The sequence below is a fragment of the Rhinolophus ferrumequinum genome, chromosome 7 (genome assembly GCF_004115265.2).
Source record: "Rhinolophus ferrumequinum isolate MPI-CBG mRhiFer1 chromosome 7, mRhiFer1_v1.p, whole genome shotgun sequence".
Classification (NCBI taxonomy): domain Eukaryota; kingdom Metazoa; phylum Chordata; class Mammalia; order Chiroptera; family Rhinolophidae; genus Rhinolophus; species Rhinolophus ferrumequinum.
In genome coordinates this window covers 54074346-54095658 of record NC_046290.1, presented here as the reverse complement: position 1 = coordinate 54095658, position 21313 = coordinate 54074346, and the positions used below count along the sequence as shown (strand labels likewise).

Sequence of the window (21313 nt, the reverse complement as noted above, 5' to 3'; positions counted from 1 at the left end):
TAAAGCCCTTTGTGTATATTTCTGAAAGGTAAATATTTTATAGGGAAATGGAGGGTTGGAAGAAAAATCTGTTCCATCATGTTTGAGTATTAGAATTTTGCTTAATAACGTGCCAAAATATTCTGCTTCCAAGAGCTATGGCACTATGTGTGTACCCAATTAAAGCAATTTTTCTTTGCTTTGTCTCTTAACTTAAATTCAAATGACATATAAGCCACCAGTGAAAGGAGGCTATAACCAAAATGTTTCATTGCAAGACTTAATGGATAACAACTAGTGTATTACCCTTTATAAAAAATTCACTGAATTCTTGTTTTGATCCAATTCAAATGTTTATTGAGTCCTGGCCTTTTTAAGGCACTTGATAAGCACCATGGTACTTATTAAGTGCCTGATTTCTTCAGCATAAGTTAAGATAGAATTTACACTTCTGAAAAGCAAATTCAAAGATTTCAATAATCACTGAGAGTGAGAAAAAAGGAAAAGGTTTGTGTGTGTGTGTGTGTGTGTGTGTGTGTGTATCTATGTGTATGTGTGTGTATGTATATGTGCATACACACATGTAAAAATTAAAACAAAATGTAGATTAGCCTTTACAGTCTTAAAAAGTAATCATTGATAGGTTTCAATAATGAAGTAATGATTATTAAACTATAAACCACGTCTTGAGATATTCATTATTTTCAGTGTACAATCTATACTTTACTGCATTGAATCAATGAAGTTGCTGCTCAAAAAATCACCTTCCTTGACCTTTGAACAAGTAACAGTTTATTTTTGGTGAAAGACATTCACTGTTGTGGATGACTAATGTTTCTCTACTTGTCCAAACCCTGAACAATCGCAACTTTTACAGACTGTTTCACAACCCTTCTGAACCAGGCATCATGTTCTACTATCTTCTCATCGATTCCAAAGGCCTTACCATCCACGGTCAGTGGCACCGTGTCCTGAGTGTCTTCAATCCCGTACATGACATCGCAGCGGTAGAGGCCCGCATCACTTGCCAGCAATTTGACCATGGTGAGTGAGGCGTCACCCACGTCCTCAGGATGTGTAGGCACAGACACTCTCCCTTTGTAGCCCTGACTAATCTTGATATTCCCATTTTGGGCCACGAGAACAGTAGTCTCCTTTAAATCTTTTCCGCTCTTGTCCAATTCCATCTTAGACCATTTGATTCGGAGAAATTCGCTGGTGGTGTTGTAACTAGGTGGTAAGGTAGGCATGGTTGAAAAATGACAAGGTAGGTGGACTTTTCCAGAGAGGGAGCCCTTAACAGGCGGGTTTTGTTCTACTTTGACAAGAAGAGAGAGAAAATACCAAATTAACAGTCTTAGAAAAACCAAACTGAGTATGATATATGTGAGTGGTTTGTTATAGCTTCAACATGTGAAATAATAAGAATGATTTTATATAACAAAATAGTATACAATTCCAAAAATGGTTTATCACAAAGACAGAGATTAATAATGCTCACTTTATATACCAAAAATACAACACTCATTTTTAAGTATTTCTACCTCAGTGTGTAACATAAACTAAATGAGCGATAAAATAAGGCAAGTATAGGGAGGTAAGCCATTAACAGCCAAAGGAGACTAGAATCGGCAGGTTGAAAAGACTGGACCGATGTTAGAAAGAGCAATTGAAAGGTGAATTTATGTCTACAGGCCAGAAGATGAAAAGCGTTTGTTAAGATAACTGCCACATTACCTTAGAGGAAATGAAAATCAAATTCAGAGAGGAAGTGAAAATAAGAAAAAAATACTTCAGTAGACTGGAGCAGGGGAAGTCTGACACTTGAAGGGACCCTCTCTGGTTCAGTGTTTGAATCAAAGGCTTTCATCATAACGACAAATCCAGCTGCAATCACTTTGCAGTGAAACATACTCTGGATTATATCCTGGGAGGAAAGTTGGCATCTGTTCGCCTAACCCTCCTGAAGTATTAACTAACCTACAGAATGTCTTTCTGTTTAAGCCCTTAAACTTTTAATGAGAAAGCATACATTGGCTACAATTTAACACTATTACATGCAAAAGAAATGTTCTTTCACTCTTACAAGAATCCATACCTCTTCTTCTCTCCACCCTCACTCTATCTTCCAGTGTCTACTAATCGGGTTGACAACATCGTGGTAATAACAATAGAAATTATCAATAATTTCAACAATAGATATTAACAATAGAAATAATACACGAGCAACTTCCACTTCATGAAAATATGATGAACAACTTAATAGTAACTTCTACAAGGAATGAAGGAATGATTCTTAATTAACAAAATTATGTGTAAGTGGTCAAAACTGTTGGCAACACACATGTCAATATGGACATGCATCAGAAGTGATATAGCTGTCAATATACCCTGTGGATTCAGTTGGAGATAAGTCATTTTGAAAATAGCAGGAAGATATGTAGATATTATGCTCTTTAAGAAAAAAATGCTCTCTATTGCTAAAGCTTAAAATTTAACTTCAAAAAGACTGACCTGTAAAATATTTCATGTGGTACAAATAAATCTAAAATAGTGCAGCATTATATTTACTGTATTTATGATAGAAATCACTAATCATTCCAAATTTGTATTGGTCATTACTCTCATGAATTTCTTTATCATTTTGCTAATCTAGATATAGCTTGTCCAAAACAGGATTAAAGACACTTAACAAGATTAAATAAAATAAAATGAAATGTGCTATTAGCTTCACTAAGTTAAACTGCAAAATGTTACTGATACTATTACCACCTTGGAATATAATAAGCAAGGGAATAATTCTATTTTTAATGGCCTCCTTGGCTTACAAAATAAATTCTCTTACTTAAAGCTCATCCTCAGAGTGAAACTGGTCTATTCCCTTACTAAGGATGTTCCTCTCCCAGCTGACTGGTGACAGCCCTGGGCCAAAACACGTCTCCTTACACCTAATCAAGGAAGCTTTCAGCTTTGGTTTTTACTGGGTGCTTCCCTTGTCCCTAGATTACTTTTTGTGTTTTTCTACAGGGTACACCCATCCTATTTCTATCCCATCCTATTTCTTTAATTGTTATCTGCACAGAAACCTGTTAGTAATTTCATGAATTTTTAAATAAATCTATAAAGTCCACAGGGGACCCCCTGATTGTAACCCCTACTTGTTTCATATTCTTTTAATTTGGATCCCATTAGGGAGATGATAACAACACAAGCACTTTTTTGTGTGTTTTTTTTTTTTTTTTTTTTTTTTTTTTTGCTAAGAATAGGGGTCCTGAGAAGGGAAAGTGTGAAAATTCTATGACCTAAAAATCTCCGAATTTACATTTGTCCTATGTTCTAGAAAAGCTCATCTTTCTTCCTGAAATAAATGATTAGATAATTGACTTCACCAGAAATAAAGTATTGATTTTTTTAATGGAGAATACACAACTTTATCATCAACCTCAATGGTGGTATAAATTATGAGATTCTTCATCATTTCTTAAAATGAGTTTAAGATAAGTGACTTCCAATTCCTCAATGTTTATTATTAAATTATAGTTATTTTTCACAATTTTAGATGTGTAGGGGCGGATATGAGATTCAGCCCAATCGATCCAGTCGGGAGGTTTAGAAAACTTAGAGCCTTGCTCAATAACTGTGCTGTAATGAAAAAAATATATTGGAACAAAATGATGTCAAAGGCAAATTTCCCAAGGGTTATGCATTGTTCTGGATGTTTATAGATACAAGAAAATTAAAAGCTTTGGTTAAATATATTTATATCCAGGATTAACAAAAAGCTGTGTGGTCACGTCTTTTGTGTGTGAAATCTTGGGTCTTAATGCACTGGGTCACAAGAACTAAGTTCACTAAATCTAAATATTTTAAGAAAAATTTAGTAGCTCCGAGGATAATGTTCATAGACTATGCTTGTTTAAAAAACAAGACAAACAAACAAACAAACAAACAAAAAACTGCTACCTGAAAGAACTTGTCTGAAACTCTGACAACGCAAGTAATAAAAATGAATGCTGACAGAAAGTTCACTGTCCCCACCAGATGGCTTGTGGTCTCAATGAGTACAGTAAGGGAGAAAGCTCTAAATAATGAATGATCAATTACTTTTTATTCTCTGTCAGTAAATTCTGTAGAACAAGGATGATATAAATTCCATCTACATAATTTGACCAAACACCCACACAGACTTTGCCAAATACATGTCAGATTGAGAATAGGGAAATTTATCACTCTCTTGGGTGATAAATGTCACTCTCTCCTTCATTTATTTACTCATGACTGTGTATGACTCCGTTTATTAATATTGAAGGAATAGTCCAATAACTAGGTCAGTGCTAGATAATCAATATACCGAGTATTGTTAAAGCAAAGATTTAAAGCATTGTCTTTGCTTTAACATTAAAGCTTTAAAATAAAGCAAATTAAAATAAAGCCAATGACCACTCGACAGGTGTTCATTAATGTTAGTTATTGACCTTTAGGGGGCCTAAAAACAAACACAGAAAACCTTAACAGGAAAAGTACTTGTGTTGACTCACAACAAGGTATGGCACACCTGTTTTATGTGGACCTATGTTTTCAACTTTTGCCCCTCATAGGAAAAACTTGAATTCTTCTGAAACTAATTACATCTCTTAATCGTGATCATAGATTTACAAAGAACTTGATTCTTGGAGTAAAGTAGAATACAGTGGTTAAGAGCATGGACTCTGAAGCCCGATAGCCTGGGTTCAACTCCAGGCTCCATCACTAAATTTCTGTATAAGCTTCTACATCAGCTATTCCTCCAAACCTTTTGTTATTGCAGTTTCCTCACCTGCCAAATGGGGGTAATAAAATCATTTGTCTCACTGGAGAGTTAATATTAAATAAATTAACGATGCAAAATACTTAGAACAAGGCCTAATATATAGAAATTACTCAATATTTTTAGCTATTACGGTGTTTCCCTGAAAATAAGACCTAGCCGGACCATCAGCAATATAATAATAGGTCTTTTGGAGCAAAAATTAATATAAGACCCAGTATTATTATATTATACCAGTCTTAAATTAAAATAAGACCAGGTCTTATATTAATTTTTACTCCAAAAGACGCATTAGAGCTGATGGTCCAGCTAGGTCTTATTTTCTGGGAAACACGGTATTTCTATTTTAAAATACTGTCAATGAGCTATAGCATAAATGTTTTATTTTTCATTATTTTGTGTGAATTCTTTCTTGTTTTTAAGTAGAAAGTCTCATTGTTTTTTTCATGACATAACGTGTTATTTATTTAATTTTAAAAAAAAATTAAATTTATTGGGGTTGCATTGGTTAGTAAAACTATATACGTTTCAGGTGTACAATTCTGTAATACATCATCTATATATTGCATGTATATTGTGTTCACCACCCAGAGTCAGTTCTCCTTCCATTACCATATATTTGACCCCCTTTACCCAACTCTACCACCCTCCCAAGTGGAGGGATGGTTACCCTATGCTTTGCTAGTGGTTCCCTACTACTTTCTCTGTAATTCCCTTTCTATTACTATCCACCCAAACCAACTCTTTTCTATGAGGATACCTCTTTTCTATGTCTTCCGTCTTCACTAGATGCTGTTATCCTTTCCTTTCTGCCACCATCACCTTTACTTCCTGAAAACATTGAAGAAGACAGCTCCTGGGTTATGAACAGAATGGTGGAGCCGAGACTCTGACAGCTGCCTACGTCATTCATATCTCAGTTTAAGTGTTACTTTCCCAAAGAAGGCTTTGGGAAAGCCTTCCCAAAGGAGGCTACTCCCTCCTCCCAACCTAGGCCATTCTCTATGATGTCACTCTGTTTTCATCAACCTGAAAGTACATGCATTGTTTACTTATCTATTGCCTGTTTCATACAACTAGAAGATTAAGTTTAATGAAATCCAGGACTATGATATATCCCTGTACACCCAGAATAAATGCTGGCACATAGAAGATACTCAAACAATATTGCCAATGGGTAGATAAATGAATGGATTGCGGGGGAGGGGTGGAAGAATGGATGGATGGATATAGGGAGTGACACTTAAACTTTGAATGTTGAAGAATGAGTTGAAGTAGAACTATAGAGAACAAGTGAAGGTACTGCCAAGCAGAAAAAATTACATGTGAAGAAAGAGGGAATATGGAAGTCTGTGCATGGAGTTGCAAATTATTTCAGAGAGTCTGAAGCATAGAGTGAGTGTGAGAATGAAGTGGAAGCTGAGTCTCTGGAGAGGTATCAAAGTAGATCACTGAAGCTCAAGGACTGCAGTCCACGAATGCGGAATTATAAAACATCATTCTGTGGATATATAATTTAAAGCTAAGAAAAACAGTGCCTGTGAACTTATCCAGTTACTTTAAAAGCGAGACAGGAAACAAACAAACAAAAAAAGAATGGGAGGTAGGGGCAGAAACTAAGGGCAGAAACTTGGCTATCAGTCTTCCCTTTATCTTCTTGACTTTTCTCAAAATCTAGCCTCCTGAGGGTTTTAGAGTCTTTCATTTTTTATAGGAAAATTTTTGATTAGCATTGAAGAAGATGAAAAATATGCCCAATGACATACACAGTTGACCCTCCATATCAGCGGGTTCTGCAGCTGCAGATTGAACAAACTGCAGTATGAAAATACAGTTGTTGTTTTTTAAACGTGATGTAGTTGCTGATGTGTACTATGTAATTTGCATCTATGTAGTTAAACCTGTGATGATTGCACCTGTACTGAACATGTAGAGACTTTTTTCCCCTTGTCATCATTCTCTAAACAATATAGTATAACAACTATTTACGTAACATTTACATTGTATCAGGCATAAGTAATTTAGAGATGATTTAAAGTGTAAGGGAGGATGTGCATAAGTTATATGCAAATACAAAACCATTTTATATAAAGGACTTGAGCACCTACAGATTTTGGTACCCACATGAGGACCACATGAGCCTTTTTGCATAGTCTGAAAATAATCTGGGAAGTAATTGAAAGCCCACTTGCTTCTTTAGCATCCTGTTCATTATTTTGTTTTCACTGATTTATTTAACATCACTGTTTTAAGCCTAATCATATTTTAGCTAACAGTTTTCATCACTGAATAGATCAAAAATTAATCCTTTATTCTAGTGATTGCCATTCATGCCCCAGTGTTTAATTTTTTTATTTCACTTAGTACCAAAGAAATTGTTACCACACTCACCTTTACGTAGTGCCTGGGTTGCTATTAAGGTACAGCACACCCATAAAATGCTCTTTAGATTAATCACCATCTTGTCCTAGAAATGAAGGAAAATACAAAGTAAATCATAAGCGTTCAGGTTTAGGGTGGGCCATACATCACATGCTATTTGTATACTGTACGTAATACGAGTACAAGAAGCAGTGCCTCTTGGATTGTAAAAACAGGAGGGAACTTGCAATAGGAGAAGTTGTCCCAACGCTTTAATTATTAGTTTGACTCTAACCCAATGCAGTAGTTACGAAAATAATCCTAGAACCCAATTTGGGGACATATAACAATATGGATGTGTGGGACAACCACAACTGGGTAGGCTGTAGGAAGAACAATAAGGACCACAGCCTAAATAGCTAGTGGCTAGAAGCTGGCACAAAGAGAGAGGGGTGACCACAAAGTCTATTTAGAAACAGGAAGTTGGTCATAGATGGAGCAAGAGAAGGTAGAAAAGCAATAGGGAGAAATGTTGAAAGAGATTTGCATCAAATGGGAGGTGGGAAGGAACCCATTGGTGGTTCATGAACATGGTATCAAAACAGAGAATAAGGACTTCAGCAGGCTTTTTAAAGCATAGACTCAATTTAGTTTCTAAGAGGCTGAATAAACAAAATAAATGTATTATAAGGAACTTTACAAATTGACAAAAAGGACCAATACTTGCCATGAGTTTTAAAGCCATTCCAACAGTTCTAGAGTCTGAAGGGTAAAGAATGAAAGAAAACACCCGATTCTCAGAGTCAAGAAACCCTGCCCTAGCCTTACCATTAGTTTATTTGTGTCTTTTGGGAAGACATTTAACAATCTTGGACTCAGAATCATCCCTTCCAGCTTGAATTTCTATGAAGCTATAATTATGAGAAGGATAAATACCACTGTTAGGGACCATCTAGAAATCAAAGAGCCAATCTCAGAAGAACTGTAGAAGGTCGTTTGATCTCCACAGTTCCCTTCTCAGCTACATTTAGAACTATTCTATACCAGACATTGTTGCTTGGCTACATGTTGCCATTTCTCTTTCTCCTTTCCAACAAAACCCTGATTCCATTCTAGTATCTACCATCCTTTGCACAGCTATATACTTTAGAGAAGCCTGGGTCTAGCTCCAGCCCAAGGGATTATCCTAAGGATATTCATTCCTTTTGCCAAAATGGGTTTTGAGATAAATATATGATGCAATATTGGTGAATGAGATCTGAGGGGATCTCTGTGGGAGCTTGAGAGGGTACTCCCGGGAAAGGTATATTCATCTTAAGAAGAAGAAAAAGGAAGAGATGGTTGCTTTTCTGCACTGTACATTGTCATGATAGGGTATTTCTTTTCACACTATTGTAGCCATCTTGTATTCATGAGTGTATAAAATAACGTCTGGGGATGCAGCTGAGAAAAAAATCAGGAACAACAGAGAGGAAGCCTGTTAGGTCTAGAATGGGCCATTCCCTTGAACTTCTTTTTATATGAGATAATAATAAATTCATTTATTATTTAAACCCAGTAAAATCAGGGCTTTCTGTTGCTTGTAGCTGAAGACATCCTTACTGATACATATTTGAGTTGGTGCCCTACCTAACTTCCTAACATCTTCCGTACAAAGTATCTAAATTCTGTATTATTTAGGAAGCCTAGATTGAAAAAAACTAAATGCTATAAGAATCCAAGTACAATTTGAGCTCGAGTGCAGTTTCATAATTTATGACAGCTATTCCTTTTTCCTTGATAGTCTTCTCCAATTGACTGCTTTATTTTATAGGTCTTGAAATAAGTGTTAGAATCTCTCTAAAAAAAAATATAAAATTCTAGATATTTCCTAAAGAACATTTTTTTAACCTTATACATTATATACCTATTTTCCATCTGTAGGCTATTTGACAACTCACAATGAAAAGCACAAAGTTGATAATCCTAAATTAACATTGACAATTAAGTTAATTATTTATCATATAATTAATGGAACATGTTAATAGACATTGTTAAACACTAACTGAGAAATTTGATTTTTATATTTCTAGATATCCTATAAGATACCACAGCACGCAGGAAGTATGAGTATATACCAATATCTCAGTGCAATTACAATATTTCAGGGAAAAATAAAGATATCAATTTCACATACTCTATAGTTAAAAGTTTCCAAACAAAATAAAATTTTAGGTTGTATCATAAATTGTTATTAAAGAGAATGTAATAAAGAAAATGTATTCAACGAGTATTAATTGAATCCAAAAAAGAAACCTTCCTGTAAATATACTTATAAGCAATAATTTATCATCCTTAGAGAAAAATTGTTCTCAATTTTTTCTTTTTTCCTGTAAACATTTATAAATATAATGTTAAAAGTCTGGGTTCCACTGCCAAATAGCCTTGACTTGAAGTTCTGAATTTTCTACTGATACTCTGATTTTGTTTAAGTTACTAACTCTCTCATTTTCAGTAGCTATTTAATTGTGAAAAGTAGTACTTAATTATTAGAGTGATTGTGAAAATTGATAAAATAATGCATATGACATAGCTCAGTGATACACAATGTATTCAGTACTCAACATTTATTATTAAAATTACTAAGTTAGGCATTCTACAAGTGTTCTTTTCCTGGCTTCCTATTATTAATAGTAAGAAGAAACACATGTGAAGCCCTTGGATTTGAAAATTTATAACCTGGGTTACCACTATAGAAGCAGTATGCAACTTCATGCTTCCAAGAAATTATTCTCTAACTATGGTTCTGTGCTTTGAATCATTACTTGTAAACGTGTTTTATCTCCTCTGTAGAACAGTAGGCACCTGGAAGGCAGAACTAGTATTATATTGAACTTAGTACTCTCACAATATTTCCATAGTGCCAGGTTCAGACCCTTGAGGAAGGTTTCATGACCACTGCCTCCACTTCCTCTTCAGAAACACACTTTAAAGTGAAGTGCCAACAATCTCTAATGAATATGGGCAAGTAGGCTCATTAACACCTGAAATACATTTAAATGAGCCCAGCTGAACATTTATTTGGAATCCATGGACATTCATTTCATTTCTCTAATTTTCTTCAGGCTATGCCCATGTTCATGGTTAAGGAACACTATTTGCCTTCTGCATTTGATCTTATTAAATGAGAAACTCACTAAAGCCTCTTTTCTTGCTTTGTTTTGTTTTCAGCACCACTCAGATCCCCATTTCTACTCTGCTCTTCCTGTCGGTCTTGTAAAGCATAATCTGTTAGTGATAACAAGTCTGTCTGCATAGAAAGACCTGGGAGATATGAGAGCCAGTACCTATATTTAGCCTTCTACTCTAGCTAAGTCAATGAGAAGAGGAGAAAGTCATTGAACAATCAATGACTGGGGCTCTTTAATTGTCTGGGAGACATAGGAGACAAGGTCAACAGGACTCCTATCCATGAGAAATGTCTGCAGAGAGGATAAGGGTCACTCCAGGAAAGGGCTGCCTCAGATAGAGAGAGCCACGGTTCTAGTAAACAGATATTTAATATTCTCCCTTGATCTTGAGGAAGCCCTGCTGAGCAAAGGGTGATTTAAGGACACAGACGTAGTAGCTTTGTCTTCCAGTCTTCAAATTAGTTACCTAGACAACCAATTGTCTAGGACACCTCAGCCACAATGTGGATGTCACGAGCATTGCCTATCATATTGCTCCTGGGTACTTTCTCCCAGGAGGAATTGCTGTAATGCAGAGAGAAATCTCAGGGTTTACACATGAAATCTCATGAATTTACTTCACAAGAATAATGGCACTATGGGAATTTATCACTAACCTGTGGCTGGATTCTTGAACTCTGACTGGGCTAAGCTTTTTCATGTCATTGCCCCTTAGTACCGCTCTGTTCTCTGCCTGGAGAACTCCTTCCTCGTCAGTCTATTGAAAACATGCTGCACTCTCTATTTCCTTTCCCATGCTCGATTTTCATCATAGAACATATCACCATTGTATGTATGTATTTGGGAATTGCCTTTCTCTACCTACCATAATATAAACTCCAGGAGAGCAGTCTTTGGTATTTTATTTACTGCTGTATCCATAATGCCCAGGACACTCAGTAAATATTGGTTGAATGAATATGCCTATTTTTTACATAATTAGATGCATATTACATACACTACTTGATACATTACTTTCTTCACTAAAATACAAATTATCTTGAGGAATGTTCCAAATCAGCAAATACAGTTTTTCTGTGTTATTTTTAGCAGCTGCATAGTGTTCCATTAGATGAATGTAGCATCTTTTATTTCACCAGTTCCTATGACATGAGCCGTTAAGGTGTTTCTAAATTTTTGCTGTTAGAAAAAAATGCTGCAAAGGTCATTCTTGTCCATTTGGCTTGGGTGACATTTGTACCAATATCTATACAACAATATTTAGAAGAGGAATTGATGGGTCAAAGTGTATATGCATTTAAATTTTTTTTAATAGCTATTACTAAATTGTTTTCTCAAGTCGATAACCTATTTACATTCCCACAGCACTAGATGAGATCCAGTTTTTTCCACAACCTGACCAAAACAAAGTTTCATCAAACTTGTTTATCTTTCCTGCTCTGATTGATGAAAAGTGGCGCAGCATATCATTATTGTCCTAATTACTGTTTATTTAATTATGAATGAGGCTGAACAACTTCTCATGATTAAAAAACATTTATATTTCCCTTTTTGACAACTGATTATACATTAACATTTGTCATTTTTTGATAGACTGTGGGTTTTTTTATTTGTTAAATTTCTTGGTATATCAAAAGGGTTATTAGCTCCTTGTCTCTCATATGTTGTAGATAGTTTCCAAATGTGTTATTTGTTTTTGTGTAAATAATTTAATTGTTATCTAGTCAGACTTACCAATCTTTTCTAGAATGGCTTCTGGGTTTTATCTTTTGCTTAGAACAGGTTTTTCTACCCCTAGCTTATTTGAAAAAATCCCATGATTTCCTCTAGTAACTTTTTAAAAAATTTCATTCCCTACGTTTCAGATTTGATCCATCTTAACTTAATTTTAGGATAACAAACGAGGTGGAAATCGACTCTTACTTTGACTAGACCAATCAGTTGTCCCCAAATCATTTATTGAGTAATCCTTCTTTTCCACTGAATTTTCATGTCCATTTCAATCTACAAGTATTTTTGGACTTTCTCTTCTGTTCAGTGAAACTACACAATTCTTAAAGCAATATGCCCCTATCTAACTCATTTGATACACTTAGAAGGAAACATATTATTTACGTAATATTGTCATTATTAAGATTATATGATTAGACGATATGAGTCCCACATATATATTAATGGCACTTGTTTGTGTAATTTTCCATTTGCAAAAGCCTTTCCATAGCTATTCACCCTTTTGATTTTTATAACTGTATATCCATTTTGCCACTGAAGGTCTATAAGTTGTATCTTAATCTGACTTTCTCAGCTGATAAGTGCAACTCAAGCTTTCTGATTCTACAATATCCCACGATACCAAAGTTAATATAAATTCAATAGTTTAATAATAAAAAGATTATAACTTATATACTATATGTGTGTTTATTATAAACCACGTAATCTCTTTTTATAGACATAAGCACCTCTTAAAATTCTTAGAAGAATAAGCTAGGATATATATATATATATATACACACACACAACAATAAGGTAAATTTAAATGTAGATATACATTCATACGCTTTAATAGGTAATAGATCTTTCCAGAGGAGTTTCAGGAAACGTAATGGACAAACACATTAAACAAAGATATATTGCACTAACCACTAAAATACAACCACTCCTGGTACACATTCAGTGATAAGAACTTAGCAGAATCAAAAACCTCTGGAAAAAGAGTGTGTGAGTGTGTGTGTGTGTGTGTGTGTGTGTGTGTGTGTGATTTACCAAGTCTAGGCTAACAGAGGAAACTGGCAAAAATTCACTCATTGAAGTGGAGCTTGGCCAAGACATTTACCTCTACATCCCCTTATTCTGATTCAAAACCAGAGAGAGCATGGGCTTTGTTTTGTGGTAAAGCACAGACCTATGCAACAATCAGCCTGTTTTCTCAGACCAGAGCTAGTAATCCCCAACAATGAGGGTTGTGAGTCCTAACTGGTTTCTCTAGTTGGGTGGTGAAATAATAGCCTACCACAGTCATTCATTCTTTTCATCAAAAGAGCCATGTATCTTGAGAAGTTCTGCTCAGTCACAGGGCAATATCCCATTTTAAATACAGTGTCTAGTGATGTTTGCCCATGAATAAAGTCAACAAAAATGTTTAAACCCCACTAGGAAAAGGGCTTAGTTTTATGACTGTTGGGAGACTGTGTTGGTTGATGTTTGTGCTCTCAAAGATTCTGAGGCTCAATTAATGACCAATCATTAACCACAAAGTACTTGAACAGAATAATGTAAGGAAAGGGAAAACAATGACTATATCTTTAATATCAATTATATGTGGCCTTAAGTTATCTTGTTAGGTCCTTTCCAAACAGAATTTACAATGGTGCAGATACAAGTATCTTAGTATACTATAAACATTCCCCTCCAGTTTGTACGGACAGAGGAAAAGAAGAAACCTATGTCTGTAAACATGTATAAATCTAAGGCGATTCGTTTTAAACTTCATTTTTAAAAGCAGGAAATATAATGTAGGGATAACTTTTAATTTCTTTTTTATCTCCTAAGAAACACAAAATGGTAACTGAATTCTTATATAAATCCTTAGGGATTGTCTTGACTCTCATCCCTCTACCCACCACCCACAAGAAGATTAAGGACTGTGGACTTCCTGCTGGAGGAAGTAATTGCTCAATCACTTTGGAATCCATTGCAACCCTTTGCAGTATTAGTCAAGACAGGCACACACGATTGTAAAATATCCCTTTCTTTACTTAGAGCTCAGGACTAGAAGTCATTCTCTAAAATCTTATGCTTGGAATGCTCTGACTTTCCAAGTTACATATTGCCCAAACTGGGAACAGATTTTATCTCAGAAAACTAGTTGTTGCTGCCACTGGTACCTTCCTATTTTTATATTACACTCACAACATCCTATTTTAGGACTTCGTATGAATGCTTTCACGAGAGAGTTGGCAAAATTGCCAAGCAAGCAGTACTTAGAATAATTTACATCACAGCTTTTAGGAGTCAAAGAGAGGGAAAATGATCGATGTCAGAATTTGAGACTGAAGAGATCATAAAAATACTGTGCTTCTAAGATAAAGCGAAGAAGTAGGAGGGTTTATAAGGCAGCTCTAAGTGGCAGTGTCTCCTCTGTGGCACATTTCCCCAAGTCACTGGCTCAGTCGTTTCATAAATATGTGCTGAGCTGGGACTATGGGCCAGGAAGGCCCACGCTAGGCTCCTGCTGCACAAGGACCTCAGCTAAGCTCGCTCACAACCCCATTCATGTTTGTGTTCATGGAATTCTATCAGTCCTGTCAAGAAATGGGAATCTTTTGCCGTTACAGACGAACTCTCTGACATTCTGTAAGGTGATTATCCTGTAATTGACAAAAAAAGAAGTCTTTAAACAGACCTAAATGGATTTAAAACGTCAATATATGGAGCACAGGATATTGCTCATTTTTCTGCCAAAAAAGTTTGCTTGGAGTAAATGTTTGCTTCTTCTTTGTAGCAAGGTAAAAACTCCTCCTACCGCTCCAAAGAAACAAGGAAAACAATTTTGTATTTTAATAGGACTGTGGAGCGTCAGCTGGATAGAAGTTGGGGAGGCTCCAGCAGTACCCCGCTGCCTAGGCGAGGGTGCGCGGCCGCGAGGCCCCCACCGCACAGCCTGGCCACGCCTTCCCCTACCCCGCCCCTGTCCCGAAGCTGCAGCAAAGCCCCGCCCCCACTGGCCTCTAGGCGGGGACCCAGGAGGCACCTTGCCAGCCTCCAGGCGGAGCGGACAGCGGGTTCCTCACCGCAGCTGTCTTGGAGCTCAAGAAGCCCCAGCCCACGTGGCTGAGACTGGTGAACTCCCGCGCTGCGAAGAGGGCCGGGCGCGATACTCCCTCCACGCGGGCTGAGCGTGCGGGAGGCGCCCCCAGCCCTAGCTGCTCTAAAGGGCTAGTTCCTCCTGTACCCTTACATCCCCACACACCGCTTCAGTCGCGTTTCTTGTCGCTCGTGGGATTAAAACACGATTAAATCAAGACTCGAAATTAAGTCCAACACCTCGAAACGCCGGTCCTCTCCCAGCTGTCTGCGTGCATCTGGCCCATCTTCGTTCCTTTCTTCCTCCTCTTCCCTCCATTTTCCTGTTCCTTCCCCTGTCCTCTTTTTCTTCGTAGCGTCCTCCTTCCAAATTCCACGGTCCTCATGTGTTGTGATGTAGACAGAATTTAAACTGAATTAGGGGCCCTTCTTTGGCAATGTCCGGGGGCAGAGCCCTAGCACAGGGTTCAAGTGGTCACAGGCCTTAGTAAAATTTCCAAAAGGAAGGCCTTCTGTGTTATCTTTCTTAAAGTGACGCCCAAAATTGAGCATCAAGCCCCCCACCCAAAACCTGCACCCAAAACCTGGCCACATGTGTTCTTGCACGAAGCGACAGACTAGCCCCATATCCTAGCTACTCGGGAGAAGGTAATTCTAAACTTCACAAAGACACGGTCTCCTTCCCTGGGCTTCCAACCTCCTAGATTTACGTCGCAGATTCCAAAGTAGAAAACAACTAAAGGGGAAGCTATAATCCTCCCTCCATCCTTGTGAAAGCGGCTCCCTTGGGATGGGGGGGTGGGGTTCGTTTTTTCTCCACCTGTGCTGGATGTCTCCAGTAGGGGGCTCCCACACCCGCCACTAAACTCCATATTCCTAGACATCTGGGTTCTGCAAACCCTTAGCAAGCAACTGGGGGCCGGTCCCAAGAAGCGCACCACCTCCCTCGCTCCTCCCTCCTAGACTGGTTCAGCGGACAGGGGAGGCAGGGATTTCACACTAGCCATTCATTTGTTAGCCGTGGGGGAGGGGATGCATGAGAGAGAGGGGAGAGAGAGAGAGAGAGAGAGAGAGAGAGAGAGAGAGGAGAGAGAGAGAGAGGAGAGCGGAGAGAGAGAGAGAGAGAGAGAGAGAGAGAGGCTGAGCAGGAGAGATCTGAGCAGATGAGAGAGAGAGAGAGAGATCGAGAGAGGAGAGAGAGAGAGAGAGGAGAGGAGGAGAAGAGCGGGAGAGAGAGAGAGAGAGAGAGGAGAGAGAGAGAGAGAGACAGAGCGAGAGAGAGAGAGAGAGAGAGAGAGAGAGGAGAGAGAGAGAGAGAGAGAGAGAGGCTGAGCAGAGGCTGGGAGGAGGAAAGCAGAGGAGATGGAGAAAGAAGGAGAGACAAAGATGAGACACGGGACACGGGACACAGACAGCGAGACTGCCTTTCCGCCTGTGGGTGTGCGCACGGTGGGACAGCTCTCCAGGCTCCGCGTAGATTTCCCCACCCTCCCGCAGCATCTCCCAGGGACACTGTAGGACTTGCTGGGGCGCAGCTGGATCCGAGAGCGAATAGTTCAGGCTATGACACTAGTTTTCTCCTTTGCTCTCTGCTGCCTAACACACTGACCGCTCCACGCCCAGTGACACAGACAGGGACAACCCTGACGCCCCACTTGTCTGCACGCACCAGGGATGTCGCCCGACAGCGCCCAAGCTTCCGCAGGGCGTTGGGGGACGCTCAGCCCAGGACGTCCCGCGGGGCTCCGGACACACGTTCTCCGCGGCTGCTGGACCCGCTAGTAAAGTTGCTCAACTTGGGCGGAAAGCTGAGAGGGGGTGGGGAGATGGGAGGAAAAGGAGGACTGCTGTAGCCGGCGCGGGAGGTCTGGTCTTGGAGGCCCCAGATTCAGGTCCCCGCGCCACCTTTGTCTGGAGAGCGCTCTGAGCGCTGGTTTGCTTGTTGAGACCGGAGCGAAAGCCTCCCCTTCGCTCTTCAGGGTGAGATAAAATTCTTCCACATCCCTGCTGGTTCAGGGCGAGCTTTTCCCGCCCAGGCGCCTCCCAGACCTCCGCGGTGCTCCAACAACCCCACCCCCATCTCCTGCTCCTTCCCGGCCGGCCCCAGCGCACCGCGCACAGGACAAAAGAACCCAGGGGCACCGGAGAGAGCCTTGACAGCCTCCAAGTCGCCAAGGAGACGCAGTCCGGGAACCCTGTATCTCCCCTGGCCGGACCTCCTCCCAGACTGCCTGCGGACGGAGGGGGTCACGTCCGCGCAGGTCCCGGGCTGCTGGGGCGCGGGGTCGTCCTGTCAGGAGCTGACCCGGAGCAGCTTTCCAGGAACGCAGGGAACTGGCCACACACCAGGGACCGGCAACCAGGTGGCCTTCACTAAAGTGGCTTCAGGGACTTGTATGTGGGCAAGTCTCGGGAGTCTCCATTCAAACTTTTGCCTCAGCAGGTTAACAAAAAAAGATCAAGGTGCCAGGAGTCCCTTCCTCCTCTCCAGCTCAAGACCCGACGACTTTTCTAGGGGTTCTGTGCAATTTCCTTCCCTCCCTTCCCCCAATTCCGATAGTCCTTCTACCCCCACCCCACCTCGGGCTTCTTTTGTCTGGATCTTTTTCAGCACCACGGTCCCTCCGTATTCCTCTCTCCAAACGTCCTTCTGAAAGTTACCTGCATTTTTAAAGTGCATATATTTTCTAAACTTTGCCTTATTGCTAGTTCTCTTTGTCTTAATTAAAGCCTTCTACCAATTGCAAGGTACTTTCTTTCTAAGCTCGCTCTTTTTTCTATAAGTTTTTTTTTTTTTTTTAAGAGGGAACAAAAGAAACGTGATTACCTTGAAAGACGGCTTATTGCAGTTTGTGGGAAACAATTCGCAGCGCTGCGCGAATGGGCTCGGCGTTGTCCGGGCGGGTCACATAGGAAGCGCAATGGCCTGGGGAAGGGCGCTGAGGGTGCGGGATGGTGCTGGAGGATGCGGGAGAATGCGGGGCTGGCCGCAGATCCCTGTCCCAGCGCCTGTCCACAGCACCTAATGTTCGCGGCGGTTGCGCCCGCCCGCCTGGAGTTCTTCCCCAGAAAGGCTTGGGGCAGCTTGCCTGCAAGTTCAAATGCGGGTTGTGACACCCATCATCATTATATCACTGTACCGTCAGCACCGAGGAGGAGACTCCGCGAGGAGGAGGTGGAGGAGGAAGAGGAGGAGGGCTCATTCACAGGCTCCTGAAGCGCTCCGCAGCTTCAGCCACTCCTAAGAGCCCAGGCTTGGAAAGCAGGCAGAGGGGCGGAAAGGCAGCTCCCCGCGCTTGCGGTAGGGACCGCCTGCCTCCCTCCGCAGGCACTCCCACCTCTCGCCGTTTCTTCCTGACAAGAAGTACCAATCGGCTTGGGGACAGCAGCGCTCCCCGTTCAGCGACTCACTAAGTAACATCGCGCTGCGCGCTAGGAAACCACTGCCCTCCCACCGCTTCCCCACCCCCACTTCTCCGCCCCCCGTGCTGCCAGTTCTGGGGTAGGGGAAACGAGCCCCCAGGCTCTTGTGGAGCAGGCCAGCACTAGACAATCGAGGACGGTCAGTTCTTCCTGGGAGCAAAAGAAACTCTGTAAAATCAGCAAAGAACTTGATTACAGCGTGTTTAGCGGCCGCAGAGTCTGCCTGTCCCATGTGAGGGAAGTGCCATGCTCGCGGCTTCTGCCAACCTGAGACACAGAAAACGAGATCCTTCTGAGACCTGGAGGGAAAGCATAAGAATTCTCCACTGCCTTCCGCGGGAACTGCCCAATGGGGAGCCCGGCGTCATTGCGCAATGTACAAAGACCCTGGTAATAAAGGGCTGAACAGGAAATTCCCTTGTCGGATTCAAACAGATCCTCTTCCTCTGACGGAAACCCACCTAAGTCTAGATTCTGTTTTCTTCGTTCTTCTTTCCCTCAGTCTTTCAAAGTGTCCCTCATGGTAGAGTATTTAGTAATTTTTCTGAGTGAAGAGTCTCCTTAGAGGTATCAATCACCTTCCTTGTGGTCAGGAAATGAAACCATAATCTTTCATGTTTATGTGATTTGTGTTTTCAACCAGGCCCACCCGACTATGTAAACAACATCAACACATGGAAGAGTCCCCTGCATTGTGTTCAATAGGACCTTACAGAGCAAAGGGTCAACCAGTTGACACAAAGGATTTCTGCCCCTTAGACAAAGCCCCTTAAAGGGACTTTGTATTTTCCTTTCCTTTGAAGTCAAGTATGAGTTTATACAAGGGGAAGAAAATAAGTCCAAGGTGCATATCAGTTTAACACTAGGGTTGCCGGAATGGATAACAAACATTTCTTTCTACAAATATAGAAGCATCTTCATAATTCTCTCTGGTCTCCACCTAGAAAATTACATCAAACACAATACCTCAGAACAGTGAAAATACCTTTTCACACTGAATGTGAATTAGCTGAAGTTTATACTTCAAAACTTGTAGTAACCTAGACTTCTGTGCATGCACATTTATAATTTTTCTTTTGTTAGTTTCTTTGCAAGTTGTATGCATCCTGCATAGTCACAGTTTTTAAGTGATAAGAAATAGAAAGTTTTCCAGAATTTCAATCTTCAAAATGTGCATCTTTCATTTTTTTAAAAAAATTTATCAGCTCACTACAGTGATTGACATGACAATTATAGATGAAAATCAATTTGTTTTCATAATGATTTATTTATTCTTAGTATGGTTATTACACTATCATCCCTAACGCTGAAATTCTATTCCATTAAATATTTAGAATAACAGAGTCATACAACAGAATCAGACTTCATCCTTCATATGGAACAGATAAGCAAACGAAGGCCCAGAAAGTGACTTTGCTAAAGTCACATAATTAACAGCAGAGCTGGTACCAGAACATAACTCTCGACTCCTGGTCCAGTAATCTTTTCAGTGCTCCTCTTATCAACTTTATAATCAGAAAGGGGAAAAAAATGAAATAGAAGAATCCTCATTGAAATTTATACTCCAGGCATTAGTGCAGATTCTGATTCTTAAATTTGAGTAAACTTAGTTGAGTTCCAAAGAGTTCAAATGTCTTGCCCAAAGCCACTTTCTAAGTGGTAGATCTGCCAACCCAAAGAGCTTATTATCTCTCCATCACCCTGCTTTCCCTTTATAATATAGTTAAGTAAAAACATTTCTACAAAGGAGATCTAGAACAGAAACAGGCAACTAATAGCAGATTAATATCCATTTTCGAGGAAATGTTAATAGTTAACATTCACCATGAATAATGCCATCTGTACATGATGGAAGACGACGAAAAATTACGGACCAGATACTCCTCACATCCTGAGATATTTTCCTTTATCTTGCCAAATGTGTTTCTCTAGCCCTCCAACATTTATCGTTCCTTATAATGTCCATTCCTAGACATTACACCTCTTGGCAGGTAGTCCTACAGGACAAAGGCACTTCTGAGGCTGACTTAACTAGTCAGGATGTGGACGATGTTGAAAAGCTTTACACTGCAAGCCTTCACTTTACTTTGGCTTGTAACATTATTATTTAGAAAAGTAAATACTTATTCAGGCTGTCAAATAGCTAAAAGGAAATGACATCCCTGAATATCTCCTTTCTTTCTCTAAGGCATTATTTCCCCCTCTAGCTATCTATAATGGAGAAGAAATGAAAAGGATACCAGGAACCTTCAGGAGCATCTACAGCTGTATGATTTCTACGTAATTGTCCGTGAGAACTTTTCTCTCTCTCTCTCTCTCTCTCTCTCTCTCTCTCTCCCTCCCTCCTTTCCTTCCTTCATCAAGAAAAAGAGAATGAGAGAACAGTTATTTCTGATTTCCCCATGTCTGAAAACCATTGGAAGCTTTTGAATGGGGAAAAGAAAATGTTTTGCAGCTTTTATAATTGAAACTATGTTTGCTCATTACACTCAAGTCTGAATCAAACAGGAATTAAAATATCCTACATATCCCTTTTAAATCATGTCCTTGTACTGGGGACATTCCATATGTAAACTCCACAGTCTGGGTATAGATAAAGCAAGATCTTCACTCCTAGTGTTGGTGTCTATAAGAAACCAGAAGCCAGAAGCTATGCGCCTTGCTTCGTTGCCTTGATCTTGTCTTTAGGAACTTGGCTGAGGTCAGAGGCAACCAGCCAATGACTTGGAGAAGAAAGGTGTAGTTGGCAGGTGGGTCTCCAGGGAATTTC

General features: G+C 39.9%; 1 protein-coding gene across 3 annotated transcripts in view; it reads right to left on the bottom strand.

Annotated features, from left to right (window-relative positions):
* VCAN (versican) overlaps positions 1-18366 on the bottom strand; it is a 103959-nt gene extending 85593 nt beyond the window's left edge. Inside the window, exons 1-3 of one of the 3 annotated variants that reach the window (XM_033110313.1) lie at positions 17948-18366; positions 7178-7253; positions 926-1297 (exon numbers count right to left, since the gene is read on the bottom strand). In XM_033110313.1, coding sequence (XP_032966204.1) covers positions 926-1297; positions 7178-7247 — 442 coding nt within the window. In that variant the 5' untranslated portion in view covers positions 7248-7253; positions 17948-18366. The remainder of the gene's footprint in view (positions 1-925; positions 1298-7177; positions 7254-17947) is intronic. The other 2 variants (XM_033110314.1, XM_033110315.1) reach the window with 2 other exon arrangements.
* Positions 18367-21313: the final 2947 nt, after the last annotated feature.